Here is a 25,237-nt window from a genome sequence, read left to right on the forward strand (position 1 = left end):
CTAATGGTTTTACATCAACTCATTTAATCACTGAAAGAGATGGGGTGGGGGAGGAATGATTTTCATGCAGTGATTGGTGCTTTGTGTTGACCTCCAAGGTTGCCAGAGTCAGGACTCCCAGTCTCCAACCACTTGAAGGGGGAAAATAGGAATTTACATGCGTCTGTTCCCTTAAAATCTGATACAAACTTGACAACTGCTTCAACGGCTAAGCAGTACTATTTGAAACAATCAAGATACCTTCCAGGTAAGTAGAGAAAATTTACCCCTTAATCCCAATACTCAGAAGATGGGAGTGGGAGGACTGGGAATTCCAGGCCAACCTGAGCCATTTGATACCCTGGTTCAAGACAACAAATGTTTGTTGCTAACCAGAGTGTTGCTAGGGCAGAGTAAAGGGCCTTGGTATCTATAAAAAGATGGCACCAGGGAAGGAGAAAACAGAGTTCCAGGACTTTAGCAGCTGTTCCTGTTGTCATAACGATGATCATTCTGCTTCCCCAAAGCCTGGCCAAAGATGTGCACTTATTAAGTGGTCAAATTTATTAAAGCAACTGGGCACCCTATTACAAGTGTAAATTTAAACAATATATTGTTTCCTAAATGGCGTGCTGTATGTATTTATTTACAAGCGTCTTCTGGCTGCTGGAAAGAACAGGCTAAAGACTCAAATACACAAAGAGGCTGGTCAAGGTGTTATTGCATGTGTCCAGAGTAGAGGCAGCAGAGATGGAAGTAGGTACAGTGCAGATGTGGGCCTTGCTGGTAGGTAAGCCTAGGTGAAGATACAGAGTGAGAGGAATCAGTGGGTTTGCATGTAGGTAGAAGTGATCCCTTGCAGATGTAGATGCTGTTGATTTGAGAGAGGAGGAGTGAGGTGGGGGAGGGCAGGGAAGTCCTTCAGGAAGTGAGAGGAGCTGAAAGGAAGCACTGAGGTTTCTGCTTTAGAAAGGAACACATGGGATTCTTTGGGTGCCAGCAGCTTTGTAAAGCTTGGTGCTGAACCATGAGCATCCCAGGCTGACAGCAAGAGCATGGAGGTAATGGGCGTTCCTGAACACAGACCCCCAGGGAATACTGTTGAAACGAGTGTAAAGACATTTGAAGGACTGAAGTTTAGCAAACTGGCACTTCATTTTGTGTCATGTATAAACTTTGGCCCTGCCCTCTGGTGGTAGAAGTGACCCACCATAAGTCACTGGCAAAGACTCCTGAGCTCAGCGCGGCCCCCATTTCCATGGATCCACTTCCCAATATGGCTTTTAAGGATCCATGTCAAGCCGTCAGACCAGTCCTCTCATTTCCTCCTTGAGAAGAAAGCTCTAACAGACGCCACAGGGCACTTCACACGGGTAGTAGTACAGCTGTAAACGTGGTCTGAAAACTGGACTCGAAATAGCAAAAGAATTGTTTATAACTCAAACTGAGCCTGGAGCAGGCTCGACTCTGTTCTGAAGATCTTCCCTCATGCTGGCTGAGGCTGGGCTAAGTTGAACCACTTGGGCACATATTTATTGATTCTCTGTTAGGAACCAGCAGCTCTGAATTAGCGGACAATGAATACAAGAGAGAGCCATTGTTGGTGCTTATTTTGACTCAATTTTTTGTTTGTTTGTTTTGTTTTGTTTTAAAGCAGAATTTCTCCATATAGCCTCTGACTGTCCTGAAACTCCCTCTGTAGACCAAAACAGCCACAAACTCAGAGATCCACCTGCCTCTGCCTCCTGAGCGCTGGGGTTAAAGGTGTGCTATGCCCAGCTTCCAGAATTATTCTTATAATTGAGTATTTAGGACTTAGAAAGAATAGTACATGGAGAACTTACTTTTTAACCCTAAAGCCAAGTATATGAAAAGCCTTAGATCAATCCTCTGGATTATAAGGGTCATATAGATACCATATGGTTGTCAAGAAAACCGGACATCATACAAGGATTGACAGATCTATAGCAATGGCCTTCAGGGAAAGAGATGCAAGTGCTGTAGTGGGACCTGCCACAGATCAGAGTCTGCACTAGCAGTCAGGCCTTGCGGTTCTGTGTATTGCCCATAATGGGACTGAGGCCATCGGACCTCTCACCTTATAAGCCTTGGGTACTTAATTATTGCTAGGTACTGGCTACAGATAAAGATGCAGTGAAAACACTAACAGTTTCTCAGTCTCTTGGTGGTGCCTTCTGGTCTCACCCTAAAACCGGGACTCGCTTCAGGAGCCGGTGTCACCACTGCTGGACATCAGAAGGACTCGTTCCACAGCACTCTACAAATTCTGCTCAGTGGAACCTTCTCTCTCCCCACTGAGCACTCACTCACCGTCCTTGCTGCCCTTTGAAATTCCCGAGTTAGCCCCTTTAGATCCATTTTAACAAATGACCACAGAACCTGCTCCCTGCTCCCTCCCCCCACCACCACCACCACTCTGTCCTTGCTGTGTCTGTGCTGTGCATCTCTTCGCTCTCTCACTGTTTAGGTCCCTGGCTGACACTGATGTCACCCAGGAGCACACCACCAAACCTGGTTGTGATCATGGTTTAACTAACTTAAAAATGGTTTTCTCGCTATTGTGATTTTAAGAGTGTGTCTGCATGTGCTCGTGGGGTCTATCCTTCCACTACGGTGATCACGTAGATCAAATTCAGATCTCCAGATTTACCTGGCAAGCACCTTAACCCACTGAGCCATCTCTCTGGCCCCAAATTGCTTCTTTAAGAGAAAGACTCTGTTCCTTCTGTTATTGACATATAAGACCATATTTTTCTAAGCAGTTTGGCACAACTCATTATCCAGTGAATTGTAAGTGTCGTCCTCTGTATTAGATTGTAAGAGCCAAAAGAACAGAACTAGTCCATCAGGTTCTCCACCCTCCCTCATGAACTGCCTGGCACATGGTATGTGCACAGTCAGTGTTTGCTAATTGACTTCATAAAACATCACTGAAGCAAGAAATCATGTAACAATGCATCATTAGTATATCAAACTGTATGTCTGCCTCTTCCTAGTTGGCATGTAGTATCCAGTCAAGGCTCTTCCACTCACAATTTACAATTCCAGGGTGTACCTGCTTCCTAGCATCTTTATCTCAGGAACTTGAATTAAAATAGTTACCTTCAATAGTGGATGTATTCACTTTAAGAAAAATACCAGCCCAGGGCTAGTGAAGTCATGGAGGAGAACCTGAAGCCCCCACTTTTCTAAACCAGCATTATCTCTAATTACACTCTACATGCTTGACCTTACTCCCTCAGATAAGTGTACCCTTGTCAAGAAAACGTCTCTTTGCAATAGACAGAGACCATTACAGAAAAGCCACAACCAATCAAATTCACAGTTGTGGAGCCCTGTTCCAGTGGATACATCACAACACAACTCCCACACCTAAAATTCAGGGGACATTTCAGGAGACGGGTGGAAAGACTGTAGGAGCCAGAGGCCCAGAGACTGAGTCGTCTAGTGATGTCAGAAGCTACATCCATAAAGTCTCACCAGCATAGTTGCCTAAACATGAGCTGAGCAAAGACATCAACAGATATGCCAAAAGTGGGTTAGGGGGTCAAAAGGAAGACCTTAAGGCCTCTACCCCAAGAACTACAGGTGACTGAGGACTGTTGAGAGGGGAGAAATACCCTTCCTCCGGGAAAGGTACACCAACAGGTTATGCCATACCAAATGGTCAGCCCTGCAAACATACATATGAGTAGCAGTCTGCAGACTGAGCGAGTGGAACACACATATGTATACACATACATATATGCATGCAACAATTAACGAGAAAGAGGTCATAAATTTGAAAGAGTAAGGAAGGGAATACTGGAGGATTTGGAGACAGAAAAAGGAAGAGGAAACCATTCTATTATATTCTAAAAATATATATAGTTATATGTGAAATTTATATATTTCCCTTATAATACAGAAAATAAACAAACAAAAACATGAGTTTTTTTCCTGAAATCTAGTGTAAACTTCTAAATGATTCAAGGCATCCTATAGGCTGTAAAATACACTTTTATCAGAGTGCCATTTTTTTATTCAAATATTTAAGTATATAAATAGAAAGGTTGTTTTTGGCTTGGGTTGTTAGTTTGTTTGTTTGTTTTATGTTTCTCCGTGTAGCCCTAGCTGTCCTGGAACTTGCTCTGTAGACCAAGCTAGCCCCAAACTCACAGGGACTCACTTGCCTGCGCCTCCGGAGTTCTGGGGGGGGCGGGGGAGGGTTAAAGGCATGTGCCACTATGCCTGCCTTTATAAATAGAAATTTTTAAGACCAAAAAAATTACCTATTTAAGATTATTGCCATGGCTGCATTAACAAAATAATTGGAATATTCATAAGCCGTTCTTTACTGAACAACAATTATGAACACTATATGGACTATAGTGTAGATTCCCAATCTCCCGAGCTCACATTTCCTTTTGTATGCATAGTGTATGTCCATATGTATGCAGGTGCATGTGCCTGCATATGCACATGTGGAGCCCAGAGGCCCACCCACCCACCCATCAATCCATCCATCCACCCATCCATCCACCCACTCATCTATCTATCTATCTATTTATCTATCTATCTAGCTTCCTTTTGGAGATGCTGAACCTGAGTTCACAAGTTGGTGAGACTGTCCAGCTAGCAAGGCTTTGGAACCTTGTGGTGCTGGGGTTACAGGTGCACACTACCACAGCTGGCTTTTTTCATAGGTGTTGGGGACCCAAACTCAGGCCCTCATGCTTGTACAGTGAGCAGTCACCTGCTGAGCCATCTCTGAGGCCCACACTCCCTTTGAATAAACTTTTTATTACAAAAAATTGTAACCTGCTGCACCTTCTTTTTTAATCTCTCTCTCTTTTTTTTTTGGGGGGGGGGGTCAGGGTATAATAATATACAGGGTAAAATAATATAATTATTATTGTTATCATTATTATAAATACATGTCTGCTTTGCTCAGACTTGCTCCTTCCTACCTCACCCTTGCTACTACCCTGCTGCCAGCCCTATCCTATTCCTCAAATGGCCCCTCCTCCTTTCATGTACTGCATCCTCCTCTGTCAGATAACTGCCACTGTAGCTCTTTGTAAGTGTTCCATCAGAAGCCGAATTTACAGGTGTTTCTCCTGTAAGAGAGAGAAGCTATATTTACCCAACTAGTCCTTCCTCAGAGAACCAATAATGGGTTCTCCAAGTTCCATAGCTCTGGTTTCAAAAAGAAGCACTATTCGTGTCTCATACGCACGCACACACGCACTAATTCTTCCTAAGGAAGTCCAGCACGTGAGTGGGAAAGCCCCGCCCACCAGAGAACAGTTCTGACTCCCTCCGAGATGACGTCAGCCTTAGCTAATGGCATTGCGGGGTGTGGTTAGACCACGCCAAGTTATCAGCCACTCAGAGCTGAGTAGCCAGTCGCAAACCAACTCAGGACATGTTCAAAGCTTTCATAGCAGCAAGTAGAAAAAGCCCCCTTTGACCCCCAGCACCGAAGCCCGTGATGGAACTGATGTTTCAGACTCTGTCTAATGTAACTAAAGCCACTCTCCTCCCCAGTACATCGTCAGCGCCTTTCCGGCCCCAGGTGGTAATGAGCTGGAGGCTTTTGCTATGTCTTTAGGTCACATCTTTCTTCCCTGGTATGCCAACTGTTCACCAAGGCTCTGCCCTGTAGGTGAGGGACATGGGCCCATTCATGGTTTTGATGGGGGAAAAAAGTGCTTGCTTCCTCGGTTTCTCTCTCTCTCTCTCTCTCTCTCTCTCTCTCTCTCTCTCTCTCTCTCTCTCTAGTAGGGTGTTTTGCAGGGGTGGGGTCAAGGGTCTATTGCTGTTTGTATTACAGGAGATGAAGTGTGCGCTGTTAGGATTCCAGATTTGTGCTGAGGGCTCAGAATCTTGTTGGAGTTCACTAAAAAGGAGTAAAAACATTGGCCACACGTTAACCTACACTTATCACCAGCCTCCTGTCCACAGGATGCCCAGGCTGCGTGGAAGCATGCATCTTCCCTCGGGCCCACGTTCACACTCTACTGCTTTGTTCTTCTCAGGTGTGAACCCCAAGAACGTGTCTTTGGTAGCTGGAGGCAAGAGTATAAATTCACACTCTTGGAATAATCAGCTCTTTCCTAAGTCGCTGGGATCCATGGGGGCAGACCTTTCTTTCAAGAGGAGTAACGCAGGTAACGGATTCGAGTCACCTACCTATCAATGTCTGATGTTTGGTTGTAAATATACCACAGGCATGTCATCCATCGGAGATCTGTAGGGCTCTAGGGGAGACACAAGTCACACAAAAATTATCCAAAAAATTCTTGAGCACGGATATTTTCAGTTTGTCAGCCCCTCACCTGCCACCAGGATTCTTCCTAGGTGGCTCTGCCTTCTTAGCAAACCTACCTTCAGTTTTCCCACCTCCCAAACAGAAAGGACTTCTCATTTGCTAAGTTGACCCCAAACATAAACTTACCCAAGGTGTCAGTCAAAGGGACAGTTGCATACATTGAGAAAGGAGGTAGCTGCTCCTTGCAAAACCTGGGTGACTGCTGGAAAGACCAAGCGTTTGAGGCCAGCCTGGGCTACAACACGTAGAGACTATTCCCTCACACCACAAAGTCAAGGTGTTTCCAGTTTTTAGCATTTAGACGATTAAAAGAGGATATCACTGAACTGTTTGCTGACAGTAAATTAAAAAGGGTTGTCATAAATTGCTACATATGTGTGGTCCATAAATCTGGAGTGCAGAGAATAGTAACAAAATGGTTCTCAGCAAAGTAGTCACATCAGCAAGGTTTCCCCAGGCTTCTATCTCCACAAATGAAAGTCAAGATGAGAGCTCTCTAGCTGAGCCTCAGAAACCCCTGTGCGGAACACTCGCTTGGTGGCACATAGACAACTTGAAGGGACTCACCCTGTTAGCCTCTACTCCCAACAATAGATCTTCCATGCCTAGTAATCAAAATTTATAATATTTATCATTTTTATCAATTATTTCAACAAATCCTTGTAATTGAGTAATATTGGAAAATGCACTTACTATGGCTACAGAAATCTACATTTTCTTTCTTTCTTTCTTTCTTTTTTTTTTGGTTTTTAGAGACAGGGTTTCTCTGTGTAGCCCTGGCTGTCCTGGAACTCAGTCTGTAGACCAGGCTGGCCTCAAACTCAGAAATCCGCCTGCCTCTGCCTCCCAAGTGCTGGGATTAAAGGCGTGCGCCACCACCGCCCGGCTCATTTTTTTTCTAATATACAGGTTTTTTTTTTTTTTTTTGTGGTGGGTATATAGTTTTAAGCCTTAAGTTCTATTTGGATAAAATTTGGAAGCTAAATGATTTAGGGGTCAGGGGTGAGTGTGAAATGTTCACCTGTGGAAAGGTGCTAGCCCGTGTGTTCTTCATCCACACTGACAGAATTGTACTCATTATGGCATTCAGATTCCATTTAAAAGAGAGATAAATTAGTTTTATAACATCTACGATGATGATGAAAATTTTAGATTTCTACTGGGAACTGTGTGAAGCATTGAGTTATTAAAAATGTGAGTACTAGGTTGGACAAGTGTGACGGTGGCAGTTACAGCACGTGAGCAACCCAGTAAGCACTCTGACACCACATCAATATCCTGGATGTTCATATAAAACCCAACTCTCACTTCAAATGCAGTAAGAGGAAGTTTATTCTTGAGCCGTGTATGAGTAACCATGGCTGGGAATTCTGGTTGCCTCGGGTAACACATTCCAAAAGTAGGTACATGAAATTTTATCAATTATGAAAGAAATTCACAATTCAAGACATTTGCCAAATACATTGAAGGGACCACAAGTAAGAGTGTGTGTGTGTGTGTGTGTGTGTGTGTGTGTGTATCGGGATGTGGGAGACAACTCTGCAATAGGTCTCATGACATCTTAGCTTTTGGTTTGTTAGACACTTGTGATCTGATAAGAATACATTTTATGGGCTGGACAGTGGTGGCGCACGCCTTTAATCCCAGCACTTGAGAGGCAGAGGCAGGCAGATTTCTAAGTTCGAGGCCAGCCTGATCTACAGAGTGAGTTCCAGGACATCCGAGGGCTACACAGAGAAACCCTGTCTCGAAAAACTAAAAAAAAAAAAAAAAAACAAAAACAAAAACAAAACAAAACAAAAAAACAAAAAGGAATACACTTTACGGGTTTTGTTAAATGCAAATGATGTTAGGTCAGACACTGGAGGTGGGCAATAAATGACTTTTAAATGAACTAAAAAAAAGATCATTGGCTCTGGATTGTAACATTCTAACTCTCCACAGTCTGGAAGTTCTAGTCAGTCACCCCCACCATAGAATCCTCCACACAGATGTGTTTTGGGTTTTGAGTTTGGGGGTAACTTTAGTTTATAGTTTCCTCCTCTTCCTCCTCCTCCTCCTCCTCCTCCTCCTCCTCCTCCTCCTCCTCCTCCTCCTCCTCTTCCTCCTCCTCCTCCTCCTCCTCCTCCTCCTCCTCCTCCTCCTCCTCCTCCTCCTCCTCCTCCTCCTCCTTCTTCTTCTTCTTTTTCCTGCCTTTTGGTTCTCTATGAAGCTCTGGCTGTCCTGGAACTTGCACTGTAGACCAGGCTGGCCTTGAACTTAAGAGATCCTCCTGTCTCTGACTCCCAAGTGCTGGGATTAAGGGCACGCGACACCACCACCTGGCTTAGTTTACAGACTTTGTACAAATTTTTCAGACCCTCTGAGAACTCAGCTTGCCCATTTAACAAGACTGGAACACCAAACTACACTTCCGTTGTCTATTTATTTTGTCCTACCTGTTTCTAGCTAATATTCCCAGAGGCTGCCAGTTCTACAGACTGGTTCAAATGGAGGAACCATTTGAGTGTTGTAACTTGGTCTGCCTGACAGGGAAGTTGTGACTGCACACAGAGACATTTCCCATTGTAAAGCTCCTTCTGGATCTTTCTACTAACCATCTAACTCCTCTCCCCTCTGCTCCACCTTTGTGCTCTCCCTGTGGCTCTGTCTCTCACGCACCTTCTTTTAGAAGACAGCATAATTAAACCGATTGAAAACCTGTCATGCACTGGAAAGTCTGCTGAGCAGCTAGAGGACCCACAAGGTAATGTCTGGGCTCTGTAAAGGAGCTGCTTGCTTTGGCTCACTGGTTCTCTTCTCAGCCTCAGCACCAACCCTCTCACAGAAGGCCAGGATGACCTGCTTCAGAGTCTTGAAGGGCTGGAGGGAAGAGCAGCTTCTCATGGCATCCACAGCACCGTCCTTTTCTTCCTTGGGAAATGTTCTATGCCTATCTTCATAATTGTGCTGTAAATTAGTTATGGCAACTTCCAGAAATCACAAAAAACCCATTCTACTGAAAGTAAGGAATCGTTTCCTGCTTTGTGATCAATATTCCTAGGATTTTGAGGAGAAAAAAAAATCTGATGCTCATGTCTTACATATTCCCAATCATTGAAATGAAAGCCGACATTAAAGACAGTGGTGGATCTCCTCGGGGAGCGATGTTAGTGGTTTCCACACCAAAGCCAATGAACAACTTTCAGCTTAAAGCTCTGCAGCAAACAAGCCCTTTGAGTAATAAGCCACAATAATTGGATGTGCTTGCCAGTTCCTTTTACTCTTAGTGAGGTTCTCTGGCAATAGGACAGCATCGTACCTACCACTGCTAGTGAGTGGCCTCTGATACCTGCCATCTCCCCCTTTGCTGCTATTTTTATCTTCAGTTAGCTATTTAAGCCAGTTTCCATCTATAGGATGGAAGAAATCATATTAGGAATGACAGACTTAGCTATCATTTCATAGCTATGCCTATCGCTTGTGTCCTTCAGTAGTTAACGAATTTACTGTGGGGAAGAGGAGGTGAACAAGGGGGAAGACACTCTGAAGTGGCCACTGGATGTGATCACGACTTTGAACTTCTTTCTAAGACTTTGGAGGCTGAGGCTGTAGCTTGGCCTGTCTAGTATACGTGAAGCCTCAGGTTCAAGTCCCAGCACTGTGTAAACCAGGTGTGGCGGCTCACACCTGTAATCCCAGCACTCAGGCGAGTGGAAGCAGGAGAGTCAGGAGTTCAAGGTCACCCTCAGTTAAATAGTTTCAGACTAGCCTTTTGAAGTAACAGGATGGATTAGTGATTCACAGTGCATACCGATGGTGAGAAGGCCAGTCGGTGCAGGCCACAGTTCTTGCAGAGATATGTTAGCGTTAAGAGTTGCACAGACGTAACGGTCACAGGATGCCACATCCTCTAGGGTCTGACAACAAAAGCGGCTCTTTGACCTTTGCTGTTCAAGAGCAAGCAAGCATCTGTTCTTAGCCCCAGGAGAGAAAGGGAACCTGTGGAAAGTACACTTCATTCCTAACTGTCCGCTGACAAGTTCTTTGAAACTCTCAAGGCACACAGAACCCTGTGCACTCTAGCTGACAAGCCTGCCTTGCCCCTGAATAGTGAGGCTTGCTTATGGCTTGCCGGGAGCCCCATCCCCACACCTCCATCCCTTACCCCCCTCCCCATTTACTAGGGTTTGTCACAGTGTGTCTCCTGTCTTGTGTCTCGTAACACTGAAGCAGCTCCTGGTGTGTCCTCCTCCTGCTCAGATACCACAGCCCCAGGGCAGAGCGGAGCACATCAGGTCTCCCTGCCTTCCTAGCTGTTCCTTTGCTGTGCTTCTGTGCCCACTTGAGTATCTTCCCCTTCACAGAGCTCTGCGCCTTCCTTTCTTGATGCTGATGTTCCTTGGGGTCTGTTCTGGGGCCTGTCCATGTCCCTAGGTCCTTCTGCACTGTGCCCTCCAAGCCATGGCTGCAGGACCAGCAACTCTGAGCATCACTATCTCCAAGCCAACCAACTTCTGAATCCTGACCTGAGTATCCTCTACACCCCTTGCCCCAAACCTGATTCTTCTCCCATATTGCTGTCTAAAGCATGCCATCCAGTCACCTAGGCTACAAATGCTGTATCCCATCTTCTCTAAACCTATCTGGTCTCCTCTCCAGCCCTGTATGGCCGCTTGCTTCCAACCCTAATCTCTGGTTTCCGATACAGCAGTGACCTCATGACTGGTTCTGCCTTAGATTCCCCCATCATCCATCCTGTGCTGCCTTCGGACTGATCTCTGCTAACAGTGATGCGGGTAAAGCTGACAGCCATGAGAATTATTGAGTGCCAGATTCTATGAAAGAGCTTTCCTCCATGTTCAGAACCTAAAACCCTTACGGCAGCTAGACAAGTACAACATGCACACACACACACACACACACACACACACACACCAAAAAGCCTAGTGTGTCCAGGGTTCAGATACTGGCTCAATTCTTATAAACTGTGGGAGCTCAGGCAAATGGTTCACCATTACAGAACCCAGGGGTATAAAATAGCACTTCTGGGCTGTCCAGGGACCGAGCGAGAGTTTCTGTGACCAGTAGCATCATCCTGCCTAGACCACAGCCGCTCATAGTACAGCATTTCAAAGTAAGGAGGGTAGTATTCAGTCGATCTACGGCACCTGAAAGGCCCCCTTCTGACGGAAACTCCCAATGCATTAGCAGGAAACCTTGGGAGCTACACCACTTACAACCAGACGGGATACATGCCTTCCTTTCTCAAGAAAGAAGTGGGATCAGCTGGTCAGAGGATCCACTTGGCGCCTCTTGGTGCGTCGGCTTCGGGTAAGAGTGATCTCCTGATGAGGTCTGAGATTTCTAACTAAAGAGACTTGCCCTTAGAAGATGATGAGGTCTGTTTTCTCGAGGGAAGACTTAACTTACTCTCACATTATTAACAGTTCCAAGTGGCTCCCCTCCCACGATGCTTTCTACCTGGTGCTTGGCCCCAGGACCGGCCCCAAGCAGCATCAGCATTGAGAAAGGAAGGCACGCCCCTCCCCCACCCCTGAGAAGAGAGGTGTATAGTGAAGGGCGATGGGGAGGATGGGGAGACACAGAAGTTCAACAAAGGAACAGCTAGTGAGGCAGAGAAGCTCAAAGTCCCCAGCCCTGCCCTGGGGACATGACTCCCTGACCAGCAGCAGAACACAAGACAGGCTGTGACAAAAATGGAGTTTGGACATCTACTGATCTCAAGAACTTTCTAGAGTGAATGGCATGGTTACCATCTGCCCATGTGGGCAAGCACATTGTATACAACCAGTTTCTAGGGAGCCTCAGCGGTTTTAGACCAGTCTTACGTTGAGTCATTTACCGCCCTTCATTTCTCATTTCTCATATGAGAAACAAAACATGATGTTTAAAGTGCCTGCTATCTGGGTACTCACTTTCAGAAACAGAGAGGTCTTTTTACCAAAACAAAACAAAAACTACTAAAGGCTTTTCTGTCTCAAATCTGTGAGATTAGCCTACATAGGCCTGCTTTCAGTTTTTAAGTAAATTCCTCTCATAACGCTGCATCTCCCTGTTTACTCTGCTCATCAGATCTCCCTCCAGGCCGTGATAGGAGGAGAGGCAAAAAAAAGAAGTAAATATTGCTCACTCTCAAGTGGTACGAGCAACCGGTTAGGAAAACACTGCCTTCCAGTGTCCCACAAGAGACACGACCAGGTCATTACCGTATTTACTGACTACCCCCTCTCCTCTCATAGGTCATTACCGTATTTACTGACTACCCCCTCTCCTCTCATAGGTCATTACCGTATTTACTGACTACCCCCTCTCCTCTCATAGGCTCCCTCTGTCCTAATGCCTTCACAACCTCCTAAACTCTCCTTTTCAAATCCCCTAATACTTCCTCATCCCCTGCCTCAAAAGTGACTTCCTCATCCCCTGCTTCAAAAGTGACAAGACCAGGGGGAGGGGCTTGTGTAAACAGCCACCCACAGAAGCCACAGAGACACAGCTGGGTGATTTTCCTGAGGAGTCTATTTCATTCACTCTTGATGGAGAGGGCAGCCACAGGTCCACGAAATGATTCCATCCAAGTTGAGCCTGGTCAGTTTATTGGGGGCAACATGTGGACTGTTGAAAAGCCCACCCCAAACATGGGCGACAAGTCACAAAAGCTGTCACTGGGCCTCCTACAGAATTTGCAGGCAGCTATATGACCAGTCTCCCCATCTACCCCTCACACCCCACCCCCCACCCGACACCCCAGCAACTGTTTGTTGCTTAGCTGGCCTCTGGCAAAGGCCTGTGATTCAGTTTCCTGAGCCTACAGAGTCTTAACAATTATGTGTTCCCTCAGTCTCTCCGAGCATCCTCTCCCACTCTGTCCCCCACTCATGCCTCCATTTGAACCTGAGGCCAACTATGTTAGCTCACCACCTGACATTGTCATATTCCAACAGTTACACCTTACTGGCTGCTTCTAGGAAACACGGTGCCTTTACTGGCCCTTCAGGACACACAGCCCTGTCCTTCATTAGGCAGCTTAATCACTTTGAGCCCAGTAAGGACAGTATGAAGTGACCTGCCAGACCACAGACAGCATGTGCCTCCCCCTCCCCCTAACCCCCAAATACTCTATATAGCAGTCAGGATGCCAGACTGGGAAACCAGAGCAGCAAACACATTATTCTGTGGAAGGTCCGAACTGGCCGGGTGCACCTCAGCAGTGGTGCTGCCTTTACTCCAAGAGCGTCAGTGGCTGCCCAGAGTGAAAAGATAGATGAAGCTCGGTGCAAGGACTAGACTCCTCCTCACATAGACTCCCCATGAAACCTGGCTGTCAGGGTGAAGAGAGGAGGGCCTGAAGAAGACTTTCTAGTCCCCTGGATAATGGTTTATGCCTTTGTCATTGGAGATTTTTAAGCAACAGATTTTATCTCTCTCAAACCACAATAACCCACTAAGACTGGACTAGCCTCTTACAAATCTTTACACAGTAAAGATAAAAATAACTTTGCCATTAAAGGTTTGGGCTCCCTTAAACACTCCCGATCGGAGCTAGAGAGATGGCTCATTGGTCGAGAGCACTTGTTCCTGAAGATGAGCCAGGTTCAGTTCCCATCACCCACATGACTTCTCAGACTGCCTGTAACTCGGGTTCCAGGGATTTTGATGCCCTCTCCTGACCTCTTTGGGCATTGCACACACATGGTGCACACACATGGTACACACACGTATATGCAGGCAAAAACATACACATAAAACACAAAGCAAATCTTTTTTTAAAAAAAGATTACTCTTTAAGGGTTTGTGCAATTACCCATGGTTTTTCCAATAAAAAGATGAAGCTTGTGACACTGGGCTATGGCTCACTGATGGAGCTCTTGTCTAGGTGCACAGTACCTCGCTTCTGTTCCTAGTACTAAAGCAGGGGGAAGGCAGGGAGGGTGGGAAAGAAAAAAGAAGAGAAAAGAAAACAAGAGAAAAGAAAAGGGTAGAGCTAGATATGAGAGCACACACGTTTGATCCCGGATGGGAGAGGCAGGCAGACCTCTGGGAACTCCAGGACAGCCTGGTCTATGCAGCAAGTTCTAAGCCAGCCTGAGCTATATAGTGGTATCTCCAAAAAAAAAAAAAAAAAAAAATGTTTTTAAGAGAAATTTAAGTTCTCAAAAGCACATTTTCACTTGTAAAAGGAGGCTACAGAACCTCATATCTCCATGAAACCAGAGTTCCACACAGTTCCAAGTATGTCATCTTTAACATTGGTGCCATGTTTGATTGTTCTTCGGGATGTAAGCAGGGTGTAGATTAGTCACCGCCACACTGAGTGCTTGCTCACTGACTAAGGAACCACATGTCTCTTGGTCGGTTTACTCCCAGTTAGTTATCTAGTTAAGAGTGCAGGATCTGAACGACATGGAAAATGCTAGTAAACACGCACATAATATTCCAGTAGGGGTTTCACTTGAGGCAGCGTAATGTACAACACCTGTAACCAGCACTGGGGGAGTAAAGATGAGCTGACCCTGACAGAGGCCAGCCTGGGCTACACAGTGAGTTCCAGACCAGTCTGAGCTACATAGCAAGAACTTGCCTCAGAAAATAAAAAGACACCAGATCCGAACTAAATATAAACCTTCACATTTATTTGCTCCACAGCTTTCAAAGACGAATCCAAATTTCCCTACAAAATGAAGATGAATTGCTTTATTTTGAATTTGATAATCAATTACGTGAAATTCTTATCTCTTTTCAGACTATACCTGGAACACAAAAACTGGCCGAGGCCAGTTTTCAGGACGAACTTACAATCCCACAGCCAAAAATCTCAATATTGTGAACCGCACACAGCCAGTCCCCTCGGTGCACGGGAGGACAGACTGGGTAGCTAAGTACGGAGGTCACCGGTAGGAGAGGTGGAAGCCCTGAAGCGTTGCTCCGTAGAGGACGATCAAGCCCCTTGATCCTGGGACACGTCTACAGAGTCTATTTCTACCGAGTTCCACAAGATGCACACAACCTTGGGCGCCTCAAAGAGCGGAAGTCGGCTCCTGATCTCTTCCTTTTCCGGAAATGCAATGCATTTTCTTAACTCGTGGCCAGCAGTGCTGACGCAGCACCATGCTGAGACTTTTGAACGGGACTTTAAAGAGTATTGAATAAATTATTTGCCAAAGTATCAAGTATTTGATCTACCAATTCCTAGATAAGTACACAGGCTTTTAGAGAACGACTGGGAAGTGAGTACTTAGGGCTTCACTCTCGCCTGAGGTAGCCTAAGCCATTTGCCTCTGCTCGCTCTTCATAGTGGTGAGGCAGTCTCCTGGAGCTGAGTTACTGGGCTGACTTGGCAGAGGGTCTATTCTCCCACCTTGGCAATGTCAGAAAGTTGTTAACTACCTTTCGGTTTTCTACATTTGAAACTATGAGACGAGTGAGCGGTCACATCTTAGCAGGATAACTTTCTTAGAAACAAACCTCTCTCCAGCCTCTCTCAGAGTATCCGGTCTCGTTTTAGTACTGTTGTTGGACCTTGAACTCACAAGGACTGTTCGACTCTAGCTCTCGGTGAGTTCCACGTTAATCACACCAGGGCTGTTGTGTCATCTCATCATTAAGAACGTGGTTGAAACCGTATATCTGATGCTTGTTCATCTGACTCTCCCATCTCCTGTTTCCGTGTGTTCCTACTGGACACAAAGGTGAAGCGTGCCAGCTGGTCCTCAGGCAAAGCCTTGCTGCTTCAGGTCACTGGCTAGCCTCTGACCTTCACATTAGAGCGGCAGGGCAAATGCACCCAATTGCCATGGCAGAGTTCCTTGCAGTTCGTTGTTCCTACTTTTATACCAAAAAAAATTTTTTTAAATAGATATTTTGAAGTTAGGACTACTTTAAACCTGCCAGTCGCTGGGCTGGGCATAACTAGTACTGTATATTCTTTTGAAAGAATAATGTTAATGCCTGCTGATATTTTTATGTATTTATGGCTTTGTAACAATGCTGATGAAATTGGCATCATCTCGTGGGCACTGCCCCAAAAGCACATCATCAAATCATATATTTTTGTATAGAAGATATAGCTGTTTGTATTTTACATGCTTAAAATGTTAAAACTTGAAATAGTAATTTATCCTAGTCCTGATGGTTATGTGTATTTGTACAAATTTATTGTCTCAAAGCTAATAAAAAAAAATCCTTGGTGTTTCTGAGAAACACGGACTCTGAATAGATATGTGGTTAATTAGTGTGGGTTTTTTTCTATCATTATCATTAAACTTTATATTCGGTGGTGCATTTCGTTGTGGTTTTTCTTTTTTTCCACTCAGTATACAATGTGTTCAGTATATTCTGACATTTTTAACACGTGTTCTTGTGGCTGTCCTCTTTCCCATCCCCCGACCCTTTTTGCTGTTCTAATGACTCTTTTTCCTGTCATGCCCCATGTGTCCTGCCCACTCCTATCCTTCCTCATCTCTCACTAGTACTAGAGACTGGGTCTTCTTTCTCGGTCTGTAGACTTCACCGATCCTTATAGTGTTTGCATACACACCTGTATACATTACAGGATAGGAGCCACATCAGATCATGCCTGTGTTTGGACCCCCTTCCTTGATACTGTACTTCCTAGATCCATCCATTCTCCTGAAATTTTCATTTTTTGTTATAACTGGATAACTTTCCACTTCCTGTATCAAGCCTATTTTCATTACGCATTCATCTGTTGATGGATGTCTGAGCTGGTTGTGTTTCCATGCTGTCTTTAGTACAGCAGCGTTAAATACGTGTGCATATCTCTGGCAGGGGACAGATCCTTCCCAGGGGATGTTGCTTTGCTTTGTGGCAGTTTCAGGTTTAGAGTATGAGTTCCCATGTAGCCAGCCCTTCATCCTCTCCCAACTTTACCCATTACCAACATCTTGCAATGCCATAGTGCCTCTCTTCCTCCCTCCCTCCTCTTCCTCTTTCCCCTCCTATACTGGGGATGGAGCCCAGGCATTACACATGCTAAGAAAGTGCTCTACCACTAAGCCACACTGCCAGCTCCTAGAATCTATATTTAATGTTTAACTGTCCTATTCTAGAATGTCCCATAGCTGGAATCACAGTACATGTTATTTTTCAGACTGGCTACTTTCACTTAGCAATTGTGCACTTAAAGTTCCTACGTGTGACTGAGCTGCATAGCTTTTTTTTTTTTGCATTTATCTCTGAATCATAAATTGTTGTCATTTACTAAAGGACATCTTCATCAGTTTCATATTTGGGCAGGGAAGTTGCAAGTTCAAGTCCTGCCTGGGACATAAATCCAAAGCCAGCCTGGACATTTGGCAAGACCCTACCTCAGTCCAAGCAGAGCTCAGTACAGCTCAGTGGTAGAGTGCTTGCCTCGCGTGCTCAGAGCTCGGGATCCAATACCAGTGCCACGGAATGATGAAAATAATGTCTTCTCTGCCTTGTTTCTTTTCCTGTACAAGACCAACTGGACGGGGTATGTTTTAGCTCACAGGTCTGGAGGTATTGACCAAAACCCCAGCAGCCCTACTGCTTTGCAACTCTAGGTTGGGTGGTGGAGATGGTGGAGGCAGGTAGCACACTTGCCTAACACATCTGAGGCTCTTGGTTCGAAGCTCAGCACTGCTAAACAAGATCAAAAGAGCAAAATGAAGTAAAATAAACAAGAAGCATACATCATCTATAGAATCATATCAGATCTAATCAAATTATTTGCATAACATCCCCAGGAAGCACGTCCTTTCACTCCAGCAGTCAGGAAGATGAGAAGATGAGTCGTTGCTCCATTTCAGAGACATGCAGCCCAGAATACAGTGCTCTCACCAGCTGCATAGAATCCTAGGCATTGTAATTCAAGAACACTAAATTCTGGACAGTTGTGCACACCTATAATACCAGCACTCAAGAAAATGAAGAATTTTGAGTTCAAGGCTACCCTGGTGAACATAAGATCTTTCCTTAAAAAAACAAACAAACAAACAAACAAAAAAGACATGTATGTCAATGTATGTCAAGATAGATCCTCTCTATGTTATAAACATCATTCAAAACTTGTATTTAAGGGTGAGCTTCATGGGAGGCGCATCTCCAACCCCTAGCACTTGGAAGGTAGAGGCAAGGTAGTGAGCCGAAGCAGGCTGCTCAGGCTTACAACAGGAAATTGTATCTGGAGACACAAAGCCTGCTTTTAAGACAGGTAAGCACAGATGTGACATTAAGTCCCTGTTTTTACTACACAGACCTATCTTAGAATTTTTAAAGGGTTTTGTGTGTGTATTTGTTTGTTTTGGTTTTAGTTTTTTCAAGACACAGTTTCACATTGCACAGGTTAGCTTCAAACTTACAAAACTGAATATAACCCTGAATTACTGAGTCTCCTGCTTCTGCATCTAAGATACTGGAATAATAGCCAGGCCCAATTACAACCAATCCACGTCTCAGGCTACATCCCAAACACCTCTGACAAGGACAACACCAGAGAAACATTCTTAATAGAAAACTTTATTTTCACTGATATGTCACTGTAACATAATTTCATAGCAGACCTGTGCAAAAGATCTCACATCACCAATGTCATGAAGAGATTTCACACTTCCCGGCAGGACATGTAGCTCTGGTGTTGACACCCAACATTTTACCCCTTTATCTAATAGAAAGGTGCGACATCATTATGCAAGAACAAAGCCACATAAAGGCAGCATGAGCTCTGAGGTCGACACTCGCCGCCTCTGAACGGCCACCACAGTAGCAGCACATCTTCGCCTCAGTGTGCTCAGGGCAGGCCTTTGAAAAATGTCAGAATATGTAAATATGCTGCACTTATCTCTTCAACATTGGAATGTGGAGGTCTGGAGAGTTTCGCTCTTCATGAGCCCACGCAGAAATATGGCTACTACGGATGTGGTGAACTCAACATACTAATTCCAAGTTTGGCAACCATCAGCAAACTGTTCAAAGGGGAAAAAAAAATCATCAGGAAAAGTACACAACAGGTGACTTTAAAAAAAAAAAAAAAAAAAGGAACAAAGTGTACAGGTCCCTCATAACAGTGTGTGAGAAGTACTGAAGTAGAACACCCCTTCCCCCACTCCTCCTCCCCAGTGGAAGCACAGAAAACCCACACCAAGTCCTAACAGTGGCACATGGAACTCCTAAACCATTGCCAAGAACTTGGAAGACTGAAGAAAGGGCAAGAGAGAGCAACACCCTAGAGGCCACAGTGTGACTCACAGCAGGTCTCCTGCCTCCTAGTTCAGTGGTTGTGACCCTGATCTATGAAGATGGTTTTTGTTTCCAGTGTAGAAGACTGATCAACAGCATAACCATAGCCAAAGCGGGTAGCTACTTCCCAAAGACAGTTTGTTGTTTTGTTTTTTTAAAAATTCTCCTTCCTCCAGAATGTGATTAACATACTTAAGAACTTGTCAATTTAAGACAGTTTGGTTTAGGTTTTACAATTAAAATTAGAAAATCGATTCAGTAAAAAATTTCCTTTTAGCAAAACCTTCAATAAAGGACATTCGAGTAACTAAGAAATAGGGAACCAATGTGGATAGTTCACACAAGGGCGTGTGGCAACATAATGTAAGGAAGCAGAGTCCGCAGAGCAGCCTGGAGACCATGTCTACGGTGAGTGACTACACTTAGGTACTAAATCAACCACAAAGGCTTCTGTAGCCTTTGCTACTTGTATCCAACCTAAAAATGGGAGTCGAAGTCTAGGATCAGGCACACACCAAAGCAAGCCCATTTCAGACCGTATGAAACCTTTTGAGGGAAGACCTAAACACTGCCCACGGCGCTGGAAAAGTACCTGGCTCCTGCGATTAACCCTGCCGGCATAAATTTCCCAGAGTTGTAGAATCTCATCCCCATAATGCCAGCCAAGGTCCCAGATGTAGCTGAGAAAGAGAAAAGTCAACATGATCAGATCCCATGTACAGAGGACACAGAAGTGAAGTCCCATCTACCTTTTGAGGCCCTGACTCCATCCTATGAGGGGCTCAGGGGGAATTATGTTTCACTGCTGCCCACCGTATGCAGGTCTAAGGACAGATACTGGCCAACTTAGGCCCTTCACACCTGCTATGGTTGACTCGTGTCCCCAGAGGCTGTTTCCAATGCTTGGTTCTCATGTTAGCGCTTTGGAGTCTATGGAGTGGACAAGACGATCACTAAAGTGGGGCTTTCAAGGCTGCAGCCACCCCAGGTCTCGAATCTCTCTTTCCTGGTCCCTTGTGCTATGAACAAACCCTATGACAAGGAGCTAGGCCACTCCCACCACCATGCCTCTATCAGGACAGCTCTATCAGGACAGCTCTTTGAAGCTGGAAACAGCTGCTCTGCGGGGCACGTTGTCAGGGTGTTGGTGAAGGAACTTATCTCCCTAAGCCCAGCCACCTCCGTGGCCTCATTTTCAACACTCTTCTTGAAAACCCACGCTTCACGCTCTAACTGTTTTCACTTTTTCAAAAACACCATGCAGTTTCTTTGCTGACTAGCAAGTATTCTGATAGAACAATGCTGACTACATGTGCTAAGCTAGACTTGACTGTACTCAACAAGTCCTCCAGTGTTTCAAGCCTCAAGATGCAAGCCAGCTTCTAGAGTCACACACAAAGTCTAATTTGTGCTACAATAGATGCTACACACGTGACCTAACCGGAGTGCGCAATTGATTCAGGAATATTACGAAAGGGCTAACTAAGGAAGCAAATATTTAGCTCGTGTCTGCAATGAAAGCAGGAGTGAAATGAGCTGACAAAAACACGCTCTGGGCTGGGGAGCTAGTACAGGCAAAGGCCCTCACAAGAGGGTTTATGTGACATGGTCAAGGTCATTAGCCATTTGTGGTAAGAAGAGACTCTGGCCATGTGAAATAGAGTTAAAAACCAACAGTGAGCTTTGTACAGATACAGGTCTCTGTGAGACTTGGGGAAGCACTCCACAGTCAAGGGGACATAAAGAGATACTGAAGTGGATCCAGGATGCATGGAAGAGGAAGACGAGGGAGAAGGTGTAAGTGGGTTTTTACAGAAGCTTCTGAAAGGGAAGGGAAAAGCCAGTGGCCGAGGACGAAGTATGCTCCGAGATCTTTCCTCATCTAAACAAGTCAACTTGACACAAGCTGGAGTTATCACAGGGAAAAGAGCCTCCCTTGAGGAAATGGCTCCATGAGATCCAGCTGTAAGGTATTTTCTCAATTAGTGATCAAGGATGGAGGGGCCCATTGTGTTGGTGCCATCCCTGGGCTGGTAGTTCTGGGTTCTATAAGAAAGCAAGCTGAGCAAGGCAGGGGGAGGAAGCCAGTAAGTAACATCCCTCCATGGCCTCTGCATCAGCTCCTGCTTCCTGACCTGCTTGAGTTCCAGTCCTGACTTCCTTTGGTGATGAACAGCAACGTGGAAGTGTAAGCTGAATAAACCCCTTCCTCCCCAACTTGCTTCTTGGTTACAATGTCTTGTGCAGGAATAGAAATCCTAACTAAGACCCATGTGAACTTCATGTGTGGAGACCCTACACAGGGATACAGATAAACAATGGGCTCGAGACAGTTCAGTCAGGAGCCAAAGCCCTGGTGGAGGAGGGAAAGGGAAGAAGGGATGGCCTGGAAGCTTCGGGCTATAAGGGAGACTATGGAGTGGTCGCTGGTCTGTTTGTTTCAATCAAGTACTCATGGGATCTCTTGTGGAGAGTAGAATTCTGGGATCAGAGAGGCAGAACTGGTGTGTGAGCCGTTTCAGAGCATGACGAGAAAGCTGTTCAGAAGAAATGGGAGCCCAGTGTATCCTCTTTCCTCAGACTGTCCCTTCCCACCCCACTGCTGGTGTGCATTGCCACACTATCAGTGACACCCTCCGGCGGGTTAGCTTTGCATGTGTCCTTACAGTGTTTGTGTGAGAGGCAAAGAGGTACTACACCCCTGGCAATGGCTAGCACTCGGGTGGAGACCAAGAAAAATGTGTCAGAAAACACCATGATAAGAAGTCCTCTTCTCTTTCTCCTTCCTGCATGGAAGGGTACCCAGGGCACTTTATCTACAGTTCCACAGTCACATTACCTGACTTGTCACTGAGCTTAAATGCTTCCCAAAGGCAAGGTCTGTCTGTGTCTTACACAATTAACTGCAAATGAAAGAGATGTCCAAATGGGGAAAAGGTTATGTGAGCTCAGGCCTCATGAGATGTGTGAGATTTCTCTTAAGTTTCAAGCAGGCCATCTTTAGTATGGAATCTCAATAGTTAATACACACTGTCTTGCCAGTTTAAAACAAGTCTCCCTGGGAAAATTAAACACTTTTGTATTTAGTATACGAAACGGAAACAACCCTGGGGTTCTCCATAATGACACCCACCCTACGCTTGGCAAAAGCAGTCGAAAAGCAGAGAAGAGAACCTACTACACATGCCTACAAGAGAACACAGTGGCAGGGCCGAGGTAAACCTACCTAGGAAAACCCACACGTTTCTGGGATCCTGAGACAGCTGGTAGGCACCCAGGCCTGCTAAGCCCCCGAAGAAGAGTCCAGCAGCCAGGGATGGCACACTACCTGGGGAGAAGGAAACAGGCAGGCATCCATGTTGTGATGTCAGACATTACATAAAAAACACACAAGACTCCCCTCCCCGGCAGAGGAAAGCAGCCAAAGAGAGGTTGTCTTTACAAGGCTTATAGCCACAGTGTTCTCAGCATGGGGAGACTCTGCGGAGTCCACCATAGAAGTCAGGGTCTTAGCAACCCAGCCCTCTCTCCTTTAGGAGGCGTGACTCAGTACAGTGCTTGTCTGACTCACATGAGGCCCTGGCTTGAGCCTGTATTAAACTGACAATAAGGACTGAGCAGAGACAAGAGGTTTCCTACTTGAGGAGCTGAGAGGCAGCACAATGTCTGGCTATGGTTGATAACAACCATCCACTACCACCCATGCCTATCCGTACATAAAGAGGGAAAAAATGCCTGAGTCGGCTCAGCCAGATAATCAGAGGCCAGTGCAGGAAGAGCCAGGAGCTTGACCTTGTACTCAGGGCCTAACGCAAACTTGAGTCAAGCAGTAGTAGGCTTCAAGGACTCTGGGGAGCCACATGTCACTGGACTAAGGTGACAACTGTAAGTAAGAGTGACAGGAAAGGCTTACCTGCTTTGGCATAGCCAATAATCCCACCGGTAGCAACCAGGGCTGCATAGCCGAAACCAAAATAATGTAAAGGCACTCTGAAATGGCAAAAGGGAGAAGCCAGTGGCAACCAAGTTTAAAAGACAACCCACAGAAATCACTGGATGGGGCCAGTGGGGTGCACAGCCTTAGTGATGATGTCGCCCCCCCAGCCCCTGTCCAAGGCTGGCAACCTGAGTTTGATCATATTACAAGGAATCCACATAACAGGATAACCGTCCTCTGACCCCTACAAACGCAACAGGACACAAATGTATCCACACAAATAAATAAATGTAATTGCTTAAATCATTGACCGGGACCAGCAGGTTGTCGTTCGCAGCAAATCCTGTCAGTGTACAATCAGACACAGAGGCGAGATGGCAAGCTTAGTTGCAGAACTAGCCATTGGCAGAACTGGATTCAAGTCTGGGGCCCATGGCCAGTAGTTCAAAGACAATGCCACAACCCACACTGCCCAGTGGGCAGTGCCAAGCTGAAGGCTCCTGTCATGTGCTCTGGTTTTAGAGGCTCCAAGTGATTCTATTCCAATGCACTTACAGTGGGCCACTGTCCTTCTGCATTGCTCAGTCACTTTGAAGAGCACACTAGGCCTGCACCTGTGGAGGAGAGGTCAAAACAGTTATGAAAACGCAGGTCTCTGGCAGTCAGAAAGAAATGAGATCAAGGTACAGCTCTGGGTGTGGATGCAAATGGGCCTTGAACACATAGGTCACCCTAGATCCGCTGCCCAGTGAAGGTAACTGGGTATTCCGTGTATACTAAATGCTGTAGAGACACCAAATATTTTTACTACAACCTCCGTTATAGCACGGGCCAATGGAAGTGAGCCGAAGTCACTGACCAGCTCTGGACCAGCTGACTGTTTCATCAGTTAACAGATTGCTAAATCAGAAAACAAATGACCTGTACCTCCACTCTTCTTAGCGTCTCCGTGGGTCATGGTAAGTGCTGCTTTCTCTCAAACGTCAATATTCAGTTTGCAAACTTAAAAATCCCTTGGACCCAACCCTCGGCTCCTGTTAGGCTGGAGCAAGAGACCAGAAAAATGCCCGGGAACCCGAGTCGCAATTGCACTAGACGCGCTACATCCCTACAAAGTGACCCCTGCTCTCTTACGGAAAAGCACTCCGTGGCGCGGAAGCAGCGCACGCGCCTTTAGGTTTCCACTCCCGGAACCGCAGTTACAGAACCTTTTAGAGAGGCGGGGAGCGGGCCGGGGAAGCGAGCTCAGCAGAGAATTCACCGGAGATCCCCGCGCGCCTGCGCGTGCGGAAGAATTCCCAGGTGGGAAAATAGGCAAAGGAAGAACACACCCAAACAACACCGGAGCCGGAGCCCGGAGGCCTGCGCTGGAGGACGAGGGCGCGAGCAGACAACGAAGAACAGAGGTCAGGAGCCGGGTGTGCAGACGTCACGGCGCGCGCAGCGTCCTAGCGGGAGGGGCGGGGCTTAGACCGACGGGCGGAACCTAAGGGGATTGGCTGGGCGTCACCTTGGGCGGGACTTTAGTCAAGAGGGATGGGCTTGGCTCTATCTAGGGGAAGGGGGAGCGGCTTGGTTCCAGGATTGGAGAAGTGGGGTGGAGGAGAGGCAACTTTGGCAGCAGTCTGGTATCCACGCTCCGCTGGTGGGCTAGTTTGATACAAAGAAAAATGGGATGAATAAGAGCCATCAGGAGAGGGTGCCAGGCTGGTAGAAGTGGCATATTAGCCACAAGTCAAAGTAACTCAAAGTGTTTATGTACTGCC

The 25,237-nt window shown here is 46.0% G+C and overlaps 2 protein-coding genes across 16 annotated transcripts in view; one reads left to right on the top strand and one right to left on the bottom strand.

The window, feature by feature from the left end:
• Positions 1-16,594, top strand: part of Mak (male germ cell associated kinase) — a 51,074-nt gene extending 34,480 nt beyond the window's left edge. For 3 of the 12 annotated variants that reach the window (XM_034510020.2, XM_034510021.2, XM_034510023.2), the window contains exons 11-15: positions 99-247; positions 6,021-6,152; positions 8,985-9,059; positions 11,504-11,626; positions 15,057-16,594. In XM_034510020.2, coding sequence (XP_034365911.1) covers positions 99-247; positions 6,021-6,152; positions 8,985-9,059; positions 11,504-11,626; positions 15,057-15,211 — 634 coding nt within the window. In that variant the 3' untranslated portion in view covers positions 15,212-16,594. The remainder of the gene's footprint in view (positions 1-98; positions 248-6,020; positions 6,153-8,984; positions 9,060-11,503; positions 11,627-15,056) is intronic. The other 9 variants (XM_034510025.2, XM_034510026.2, XM_034510027.2 and 6 more) reach the window with 7 other exon arrangements.
• A 2,200-nt stretch (positions 16,595-18,794) lies between these two features.
• On the bottom strand, positions 18,795-24,954 carry Tmem14c (transmembrane protein 14C). 4 transcript variants are annotated; one of them, XM_034511093.2, is made up of 6 exons: positions 24,803-24,954; positions 24,027-24,085; positions 23,448-23,524; positions 22,761-22,862; positions 20,127-20,214; positions 18,795-19,260 (listed from the first exon to the last, which is right to left on the bottom strand). In XM_034511093.2, exons 2-6 carry the CDS (start codon positions 24,047-24,049, stop codon positions 19,206-19,208), a joined length of 345 nt encoding a protein of 114 aa, XP_034366984.1. In that variant the 5' UTR covers positions 24,050-24,085; positions 24,803-24,954; the 3' UTR covers positions 18,795-19,205. The 4 variants fall into 4 exon arrangements, with proteins under 4 accessions (XP_034366984.1, XP_076795263.1, XP_076795262.1 ...); XM_076939148.1 differs by lacking the exon at positions 24,803-24,954 and adding an exon at positions 24,680-24,702; XM_076939147.1 differs by lacking the exon at positions 24,803-24,954 and adding an exon at positions 24,606-24,693.
• Positions 24,955-25,237: the final 283 nt, after the last annotated feature.

The sequence above is a fragment of the Arvicanthis niloticus genome, chromosome 8 (assembly GCF_011762505.2).
Source record: "Arvicanthis niloticus isolate mArvNil1 chromosome 8, mArvNil1.pat.X, whole genome shotgun sequence".
NCBI lineage: Eukaryota > Metazoa > Chordata > Mammalia > Rodentia > Muridae > Arvicanthis > Arvicanthis niloticus.

Excerpts from the sequence above, each read along its gene's own strand:
- Tmem14c (XM_034511093.2), bottom strand. The coding sequence starts at position 24,049 with ATGCAGAAGGACAGTGGCCCACT. Across the intron at positions 23,525-24,026 it reads CAGAAGGACAGTGGCCCACT|AGTGCCTTTACATTATTTTG; the intron begins GTAAGTGCATTG and ends TTGCCATTTCAG. Across the intron at positions 19,261-20,126 it reads GGGTTAATCGCAGGAGCCAG|TTTGCTGATGGTTGCCAAAC; the intron begins GTACTTTTCCAG and ends CCCTTTGAACAG.